The 10,888-nt window shown below is 41.5% G+C and overlaps 1 protein-coding gene and 1 pseudogene across 1 annotated transcript in view; one reads left to right on the forward strand and one right to left on the reverse strand.

Annotated features, from left to right (window-relative positions):
* Positions 1 to 4,133, reverse strand: part of PDE11A (phosphodiesterase 11A) — a 747,671-nt gene extending 743,538 nt beyond the window's left edge. The window contains exon 1 of the mRNA XM_006866701.1: positions 3,219 to 4,133. Within this exon, the coding sequence (XP_006866763.1) occupies positions 3,219 to 4,133 (915 nt within the window). The remainder of the gene's footprint in view (positions 1 to 3,218) is intronic.
* Positions 4,134 to 4,298: 165 nt separating this feature from the next.
* The window catches only part of LOC102841233, a 19,042-nt pseudogene continuing 12,452 nt past the window's right edge, over positions 4,299 to 10,888 (forward strand).

Genomic DNA, 10,888 nt, shown 5'->3' on the forward strand with positions numbered 1-10,888 from the left:
GAGTGGGACCCTACCCAGAGAAGCAGTGATGCCTGAAATGGAGACAGAGATGATGACGTGGAGCAATGGAGCAGCTGGAGACTTTAGGTCCAGAGAGGGAGAGCGACTGTGTGCTGAAGACCTGGGGGGTACCAGGGAAGAATTACAGGGTATACCCTTTGGTTGGTTGATGATGCATGGAGGGGACTGTAACCATGGCAATGAGACGATATACAATAGAATGAATGTAAAACTAATGTTTTCCCATGTAAACTATCACATAATTCACAATAAAACATTTAAGAAGAAGAAAAAAAAAGATCATTAACAAACCAGATATCATCATCAACAATGATACCAATGGTATCATTTCCCAAATAATTGCAATGTGCCAGGTACTGTTTTAGACCTTTAATATCTCACTTAATTTTCACAACAATAATCTTTGCAAGGTAGCTGTTATTATTCCCATTTTTGTGGATGAGGAAAGGAGATTCCAAGAGACTAGAAATTCCCAAGATCATACAGGTAGTAGGAGGTTGTGCACAGTGAATAAACCAGGCCAACCTGATTCCAAGTCTAGCCACCCTGATACATCATGACCCTTCAGGGTAAGAGTGACCACTAAAATTCAAGAATAGCAACACACAAGGAAAGTTAGAGAAGATCTTTGGGGGTAGAATTAGGAATACACTCATGGTGAATGTGGATAATAATGATACAGGAAAAATAGCTTTATCAAGGAAGAATAGAGAACATAAAATGAAGAAAAGCATACAAAATTAAATATACAAAAAATTAAAGAAGTGGCTAATGATAGTTCAAATAAAGGCAAAAGGTAAGCCAAGATCTTAAGCTCCCAAACTGTATAAGGAAACTTCAAAAAGTTCATGGGAAAAATAGAATTGAAAGATAATGCAATTTTTCCACAAACTTTTTGAAGCTCCCACATATAACATCCTTTCCCTAACTGCCTTTTTCTAGTCCTCCTAGCAACCTCTTCTAAATAGCCATCAATATTACCCTGAAGGGGTGGTGTTGTTAGATGTCGTGGAGTTGTTCTGACTCATAGTGACCCTGTATAGGGTTTCCAAGGAATAGCTGGTGGGTTTGAAACACCAACTTTGTGGTTAGCAGTACAATGCTGATCATACATCACCACACCAGGACTCCACCCTGGGGGTTGGGAGAATGGAGGAAAACAAACCCGACCATTTGTCAGCTTCCAATTTTTAAAAAGCAGTTTTGCTAAGTATCAGCAGTGTGATGGGAGGGCCCAGAGGAAGTATCAGCTGCTGAAATCTGGGTTTTCTATGCTTCTGATAAAAACTACAGTCACAACCATAGCAGAAAGTAACATTAACTGCTGAAGAATTCAGGAATTATGCTCTCGAAGAAAGGACAGTACATGAATAGTATTAAACAAAAGTTAAGCGCTGAAAAAGAACAATAAAAAAATAAAGGCAATAGCGAAGACTACAATTTCAGTCTATAACAAGTATCATCCAACTAGAAAAGGGTTTCTGTTTTGTTTTAGCTCAAACACATAATAAGGATGCAGGAAAAGAAGGGGAAAGAAAGGTTTAGTGATTGCTCATCTTTTTTTTTTCTTACACAGAATGTTCAGAAAGTAAATAATTAAATGTTTTTATTTCTTCCTATGGCTTTATAAGATTGTAGAGAAATACATTTGTTGAAGAGAATTGATTACTTGTTTGTCCTAAATCTATCAAAGTCTTAAATACGATATAATAAATAATGCAACCAACGAAAAGTTGTTTTTGTTGAATTGTTAGGTGCCATTGAGTTGATTGACTCATACCAATCCTACAGAGGGTTTCCAAGGCTGTAAATCTTTAAGGGAGCAGAAAGTTTCATCTTCCTCCACAGAACAGCTAGTGAGCTTGAACTGCTGACTTTGTGGTTAGCAGTCCAGTGTTTATCCTACAATACCACAGAGCTCAAACTGATTGCAAAAGGTTAATTAAAGGGATATTTTCACAGGTATCATCAGTAGTAAATAGTTATGTTGGTAGACATCTCATGAAAATATGACACTTGGTAGTTAGTAAATGTTCAATGTAGAAATGAAATAAAGATAATTTTACCTTTAGTATTCCTACACCCACTTTTGCTATTCTGATCAGCAGCAATCAAACTTCAGAGAAACATAGAACATTGTGGGGCAAGTGGAAGAAGTGTTCATCAAATGACTATAAAACTTTCAGGCAAGCGCTGTGGTTAATGTGCTGGACTGCAAATTTGGTTTGAACCTTAAAGTTGGGATTCAAGCTCACCAGCTGCTCCTCAGAAACCCTATACAAGGTTCACTATGAGTTGGAAGCAACTCAATGGCACTTAACAGCAACAACAGCATATGAATACTGGAGAAGTCTCAGCAAAGGACACACAATCTCATCATTTTCAGTGAATAAATACTAAAGAAATCTGAACTGACTAGATTTCAGATTCATCATCCAATATCAAGTTCAAATCCAACTGAAAATGAAAGGCTTAGAAACACTGCACGACATGCATGCTGAGTTTTCTTTTCCACCTGAAACTGGCATGTTTCCCCTACTGTTTGCCTTTGGAGCTGCTAAAGAACTTACCAATATAGTATTTTGTTTGTCTCACAAGCTAAAAACTTATTTTCTCAGTCCTCTCAAAAGCTGACTACAAATAATTCTGATTCCTAAATAAACCTGAAGATAACTAATCCCTCTATTTGTCTAACTTCTCTAAATTCAGCAATGCAAAAGGCACATATGAATCAATGACTCTTCTCTAAGTTCCCTCCTCTTTTTCTCTTCTTCCCTGCCTTGAAACTCAAGCAACTTAAAAGCTAGATAATGTGATCCAGAAGTAACGGGGCACTTTTTTCCTTTTCCAACCCTGAATTTAAGAAAATAAATACATCACAAACTGTGGTCACAAAAAAGTATTAAAAACACCAAATGCCTATTTTCTCCCTTTTAATACCAAAATTCTGGAGTAAACATCTTTTCTAGAAATTTATAAATGCATTCTAAAACCATACATTGACATTCTTAAAGAAAAGTATCTTGACAAAGAAACATGAGTATTATTAGGGTACAGAACCTATAATATATGAATTTCCCATAGCCACTGTGTATTAGGGAAAGGAAAATATTGTGCTCTTGGATGCCAAAGGATAACTGAAGAGTTGGCCCCAAGCCAAAGTGGTCCTGGGAGGACAGGATAATGGACAATCCTACCTGGTAGGCATCAGGAATGTTGACAGTTTCTCCATGCTCCCCGACATAGCCAATGATGCCTTTGCCCCAGGGGACCTGCACTTCGTTTGAATTCTCTGTACTGCTGCAGGGCAGTAGTGGGGTTCCTGCATGCACATCAAAGAATTTGGAGACCAAGCTCTTCTTGCCGGCAGCTGCCCCTTCTACTAGGAAGAGAGAGCAGCGATCAGCGTCCACCATGAGGCAGACAAAAATGAGGATCTTGTAGCTCAAGCTGGTGAGATCAAGGTCATTGGAGATATCCTTGACCAGTTCCAGGAAAAACTGACGCTCATTGTGTTTTTTGAGATGGCATTTGTAATCGATGGCCGTGGGGGGATACTGAGGCAGATTCACCCTCGATTCCAGTAGGGCACTGAGAATATGGGCAGTGGTGGGGGGCAGCGAGCTTGCCTTCCGGAGCAGTGCCCTCCGCCGCACACTGCTCAGGGGCTCTTGGGCCCTGGAGGTCACCTGTTCATCGTAGGTCCTATTCACATGGATGGCCTTGGAGCGAGCAAAACTCTTCCTTAGCTCTTTCTGTGAAGCTCTCCGCTGCAGGTTTCCATCGCCTCCTCCACTGCCACTGGCCCAGCTGGGACTCAGAGGAACGCCACCACAGTCCCCAACACCAGAAGTGGGCTGGTTGTTGGTAGTGCAATTTGGTCCAGTGCCGCCACTATCAACAATGCTGCCTCTGACACTGCCCTGAGCCAAGCTGCTGGTGCCAGCCAGAGCGGGCCTTGAACCTAAAGCCCCCTGACCCTGACTTTGCCTCTGAAGCCACTTCTCCACCATCTCCTGCTTCCCCTTCCTCATCAAATAATCTTCCAACAACTCTGGATGCCTGTCCAGAAAACTTTCTACTTCTCCAAAGTCCAGGTGAGGGTTTGCCATGGTCCCAGACACGGCTGTAACTGCTTCTCCACACTTTGGCCTAACGGTTACCTGCGCAGAGCCCTCTAGCTGGGCATGCACATGTCTTCCCACCAGTATTCCCAGCTCAGTGCTATCTCCCTTGCCAGCTGGAAATTATGCTGAGCAGTGAAATCCAGCTAAGAGATGCCCCCTTCCTTCTCTGGCTCAGAGAGTGGCTGGCACGATCCCCACGCCCTCGTCCTGCCAATCCTGCTCCGCACAGGTGCCCCCTGAGCAGAGCTGCTGCCGTTGTTGAAGACTCCAGTTCTGGAAACAAGGAACTGTCGCTGCTCTGGCTCTGGCTGCTGCTGCTGTTGCTGCTGCTGCTGCTACCGGATGAGTGGACCACTGTGAAAGGGAGGGAGGGAGGGAGGGCAGGACACGCCCCTGAGTGAGGCACGGAGCCCAGAGGGAGGAAGCCAGGGAGTCAGACTACCCAAAGTCCATGGTCCAAGACGCCAGGCGGTTCTTGGAAAAGTCTCTACCTCCGGAATCGGAGTATGGGAACACAGTAGACTCTCGACTGGAACACGATTAGAAGGGGGAAACGCACCTTGTCCCTGCCCCCTCCTTCCTTCCCTCCTCAGTCCTCCTATCCTTCTCATCTCAAGGAGGCCCTGTAGGAGGCCAGTGGGAGCCCAAGTATGAGGAAATGCTGATATTTTGCAAGGGATCAGAACCTAGAAGAAGACTCTGAGAAAATGAAGATGCTCAGAGAGGGGCAGGTTATTTTTCAGGGATGTGACTGCAGATTGTTGGTTCCCAGGATTCCTGGGACTGCCCACTAGCACTGCCCAGCACCTTGTGGGCGTTCAGTAAATATTAGTGGAACAGAATTTCCCCGAAATAAGCAAATAAAGTTCCCTATGTGAACACTTCATGAGTTTAACCAAATCCGTGGCTTGCAGAGAAGGAGAAGAAATGGGGTGTAACACAGTTACAAGGATTAGGGAGACCCTGTTTTGCAAGGATGCTACAGCAGAGTGGACTTGAAAGTCTCAGGGGGCTTCCTTCCAACCAGTCCTGCATACTTGGTTTTGTCCCTCTTCTGAATGATCTGCCATCTCCTGCTCCTCTCTCACTGGGTCCCACAAGGACACCATACTTCCTTTACTGTCAACCTTCTGGGACCTGGGGCTTGTGTTTAACGATTTATGCTATTTGGGAGGTTTTCTTTCTCCTGACCTGGGGATGCTCAGGATCTGGCTTGTCTCAGCTAGTTAGGCTGAGAATAACAACAGGTTTCCCTTGGGCCTTTCCAAACCTAGTGGTAAAGCCACCTCTTATTTGCCAGAGAAGAGATGCAGGCTGATAACACTTTCTTGAACCCCAGAGGAATGAGCCATCTTCTGTGGGAAACAAAAGCAGATGGAGAACCATCCTATACCCTGGGACAGCAGGACAACCTGGAAGTGCCCTTAAGAATGTTGGTGATCAGGGTCTTTAAAAAGAGCTGCAGAGGAGGCAAGTAAAAGACCTTTACGGGGCTTGCATTTGGCAGACTCCCCACTTCTGAGCTGCCTTGCCCCTGGAAGATGTCCTCAGAGCTAACCAGAGGAGGTGCACTGAGGACTTGCTTCTGGGTGCCGATCATTTTAAATAAGAAAGGGTTTCAAAAAGTTCATAGAAAAATGGTATTAAAAGATCCATGAGGTAGGGACAATTTTGTATCTTATTTTACAAATAGATACACTGAAAAGTGGAGTAATTTCTGACAGTTTGGAGATGCTGGCTACTAAGGGCGTGAATGGTTATTAAGAATGCTTAGCACCATGCCTGGCACTTAGAAAATGCTCAATAAATATTATCTGTTGTAGTACTTTCATTATTATTGTTACTATTATTCTGAAACAATAGCATGTGGAAACCTCACTCCATGTGGCCACATCTCTGGTCATGTAAGTGATTCATCAGTCAACAGTGTCAGCTGTGTGCTGGAGGCTCATAGGGACTTACAGGAGTTTATTTTAGCATCTCTTTCTGACTCTGTGTTTGATGACATCATGTTGGCAGTTTGAAATCATAATGGGATTATGGGAATACCATGGAAACCAACAAATGTTATAAATTAGGACCCCTAGATTGGTGGTTGTTAAACATTTACCAGCATTCATAAAACCTAAAAAGTGGAGATAGTCTAAATATCCATCAATTGATAAATGGATAAATAAAACATAGTTTCTCAAATACAAATAGAATATTATTCAGCCATTCTACAACATGGCTGAAGTTGAAAACATTATACAAAGTGAAAGACACTCACAAATAAGTAAAAAACAATCATATATCATATGATTCCATTTATATGAAATGTTCAGAATGGGCAAATCCTTAGAAACAGAAACAGAAAGCAGATTAACAATTGACAGGAGATGTGAGGTAGAGGGGAAAGGAAGTATCTACTAGTGGGTTCAGGATTTCTTGTGGGGTAATAAAAATGTTCTAAAATTGACTGTAGTGGTGTTGTATAACTCTGTAACTATACATACAAAAAACCAATGAATTGTAATTAAATGGATAAATTGCATGGAATGCGAACTATATTTCAATAAAGCTGTTATAAAATAACCAAATAAATTTTGTTGTTGTTGTTTGTTTGTTTTTTGCCAGCATACTATGAACTGGTCATGATATGCTAGCAGTGTTGTGCATGGAGACAAGAAAAACACTGAGTATTCTCAGAGCAGTGAGAGAAGTAGATCAGAAGTGTCCTGCGTTGCTTGGAAATAGATGGTTTAATAAGTAAAACATGTCCTTAATTCCATCTTCCCTGTATTCATTATACAAGCAGTTATTTAGGACAGATCATGTTCCAGGAGACAAAAAGAGGACCAAAACAAAACCTCTGCCTTTGAAGATTTCACAGCCCATAGTACCAAGAGAAGGGGGAGTCAGGAAAATATTTAGAAAAGTAAGGAAAACAATGGGACAGAGTTTTGTGGAAACAAACTCACCATTTCTGGCCTAGTTCTGAGTAGGTGTCAGCCATATTCCTTGTTTGGTGCATGAGTTCCCAAAGAAGTCAATTACTGGAAAAGGGAGTAAGGGGGCAGAGAGCACACAGGAGATAGCCTGGAGGGCTATAATGGGTGGACTACCTAATAAGAAGTGTGTTGATGTGGCCTCACTTGCTGTTTCCTCTTCATTCTCAGTTTGTAAAACAGCATCTGTATTAGTCATAGTCCCAACAGGGAACAGGACATCCTCAGATTAGACTGTCTATACAAGGGCATTGTCTGTTCAAGGTGAGCTCAAAGGAGATACATTAGGGAATATGTACACTGAACTCACTCTCTGACCTCTCTCCTGAAACCTGTTGGGGCTCCACACTGCCCACACCAAACAGAAACCAGAGGGCACTTGAGTCTGGAAATCCATACAAGTCAGTCTGCCTGGGCAGAGAGTAGCAGGGACAAAGAAGTATCTGTATAAGATCTAGAGGGACAAATACCAGCTACTTGGCCCAATATGGAAATCTGAAGTGATATCCTTAGAAAAAAAAAAGGAAATAATGGACCAATAAATTACATCAAGATAAATGGAGAAAGGACTGAAGTTGCCAAAGACTTCAATTTGCTTGGATCCACTATCAACCATCATGGAAGCAGCAGTCAAGAAATCAAACAATGTATTGCATTAGGCAAATTTGCTACCCAAGACCTCTTTAAAGAGTTCAAGAGAAAAGCTGTCAGTTTGAGGATTAAGGTATGCCTGGCCCAAGACATGGTATTTTCCATCACCTCATATGCATGTAAAAGTTAGGTTATGAATAAGGAAGACCACAGAAAAATTGATGCATTTGAATTTAAATGCTGGAGAAGTGTATTAAAAGTACCATGGAATGCCAGAAGAACAAACAAGTCTGTGTTGGAAGAAGTACAACCAGAAAGCTCCTTAGAAGACAAGATGATGCGCCTTCATCTCTCATCCTTTGGTCATATTATTAAGAGGGCCAGCCCCTAGACATCCTGCTTGATATAAAGTGAAGAGTCAGCAAAAAAGAGGAAGATCTCCAATGAGGTGTATTGACAGTGGCCGCAGCACCGGGAGGTTTTTTGTTCTGCTGTGCAAAGGGTCAATATGAATCAGAATCGACTCCCTGCACTTAAAAACAGTAACAACAACAAAAACATAACTTAAAAGAACATGCTGAAAAGAACACTCTGAGGATTACTTCTCTCCTCATGCTGGTCTGCTAATTCCATCAAAACCATAATTCACTTTACTTTTTAACCTTTTATTGTGAAGTGAGTGAATGTTTACAGAGAAGAGTATCAGTGTCATAGTCAACAGATCATATACTTTGCTTCATCTCAATGATTACAATCCCCTCATTCAACAATAGTTATCTTACTTCCTCATTAGATTTTTATTTCTATTCCACCCTCCTTCCTATCTCATCTCAACTTTGTCCTTCGGCAAATGTTGCCCTTTTGATTATCAATGATTGACTGTTTCATGATGTGTATACCTTACTAGTTTTGTTATCCCCGCTATATACCTACAGACTGCTTGACTGAAAGATGGGCTACAAAGGTGAATTTCATTCCTGACCTAAAGGGTGTTCGAGGGCCATAGTCTTAGGTTCCTTCATTCTTTCTACAACTAGTAATGCCGGTCTTTTTTGTATTTTTGACTTTTGTTCCACATTTTCTCCCACTCTATCCAAGACCTTCAAATGTGAGCCCTTTCAGGACAGTAGGTAGTGGTAGCTGGGCACCATCTAGTTCTTCTGATCTCAGAGTCAAAGTGACTGATGCTCACCTGCTCCATTGATCCATTGGACTAGTTGATTCCAAACATCGCTAATCTTCATCACTCTTCTTTCTTCTGCACATGGAGAGATAGCTGCACCTTAGATGGCTGCTCATGAGTATTTAAGATCCCAGTTGATACTCACCAAAAATAAGATGCAGACTTTGTGGATTCTGTTATGCCAATTGATCATGATATTCCCTGAGAGTATGATCCTGAGCCCCTAATGCCAAGAGCTCATTGCCTTAAAATGTTTGATAGTATCTAAAAAGTATGCCTCACTACATTCATAGGCATGCTTGCAGCAAAGGTATATACCCATGTACAAATACCTCTTTCAAACCCTAATATATTTGTGGTATACGTCCACTGTCCCTCCCATACCCATTCAGCCTGTGTATCTGTCCATGTATCTACCCACAGAACACTGTTGTTCCAGAGTTGTGCATATGACACTATTTACCTCTGTCCCCTTTAACTTTTGCATAACTCCATGTCTTCACCAGTCTTCATAAGTCTTCTGAAAACCTCCCTCCTCTTCTTGTATATTGCCCTCCTCATCACCCAAGATAACATGTGTCTACCCTCTCTCCAGTAGTGTATAATGCTCTCAGCAACATTTGCAGTAAACCAAACTCCTTAGGGCACTAACCCTGATGAGGTATGATATGAAGGTAGATCATTCAACTTATTAAAGAAATTTCACACCCACCCCAGTCCCCAAGCTACAAACATAGTCCAAGTAACCACTTAATAAAGCAAGTAAAGGGAGCTTCCTATTTGTAGTTTCCAAGGATAAGAGCATTGTAGTTATTCACTACCTTATCAATGGCAATGGCAATTAACAGTTATTGAGCGCTTTAATGTGCAGAGTATTGATTACATGAAGTATGGCCTTTATTATTCTACAGTGGACCCATTCATTTTCAGAAATGGATAAAACCTTAGAGGTTATTTTATACCTCACTTCCAACTTGCATATTTGGAAACTGAGCTCTAGAGCAGACCCAGAATTCCTCTAAAGTCATCTGGCAACTACTACCTCTGGATACACTCACCACAACCCTGATCTGATGTACTGGAGATTCTCAAGTGTATGGCATGCAACACCTTCTATTGTGTAAAAGATAAAAGGAGAGAGATGTGAGCAGAAAAAAGAGAGATCCACTACCACCAAGAAAGAAGAGCCAGGAGTGAAGTGTGCCCTTTGGACTCGGGGTCCCTGCACTGTGAAGCTCCTAGATCCAGGCAACATTTTATGTTCAGACACATAGGGATCTTCAACGAATGCTGGGCCTGTTGTTGTTGTTATTGTTAAGTGTCATTAAGTCAGTTCTGACCCATAGCAACCCTTATAGAGTTTCCAAGGAGCCACTGGTGAGCTTGAACCACCAACCTTGTGGCTCAAACTGACCTTGCAGTCCAGCACATTAACCCACCCACAGATGCTGAAAAGAGAAAAGGACCTTTCCCCATATTCAGTACCCCGAGTTTGGACTTCTAGTCTCCTAGACTGTGAGAGAATAAACTTCAGTTTGTTAAAGCCATCCACTTGTGGTATTACTGTTACAGCAGCACTAGATCACTAAGACACTGCCTTACACATTCCAAGTATGCAAACACCTTCACTGCTCTGGGCTTCCTCTTGAAATGCCATTCTCCTCTTTCCTGCCTCTCAAACTTCTCTTCTCCCTTAGGCCCATTTGAAATGCTATAACTTATGTGAAGTTTTATCTGCCTCCACAATATGAAGTCTTCTGTGTCCTCCAGGCTTCCACATATTTTGGTCAGATATTTTCTAAAATAATTTCATACTTGGTATTTGTTTAACTCACCATTATAATTTAATTTTCCATGTAAATTTTTTACATTAATTCACATTGCAATACTATCCTAATTTTTTAATTTAGAAATTGAAACCTCCTTAAAAAGATAAATAAACCCAATATGTATTCATAATTCATAATTATATGTATAAT

Source organism: Chrysochloris asiatica, unplaced genomic scaffold (assembly GCF_000296735.1).
Source record: "Chrysochloris asiatica unplaced genomic scaffold, ChrAsi1.0 scaffold00094, whole genome shotgun sequence".
Taxonomy (NCBI): domain Eukaryota; kingdom Metazoa; phylum Chordata; class Mammalia; order Afrosoricida; family Chrysochloridae; genus Chrysochloris; species Chrysochloris asiatica.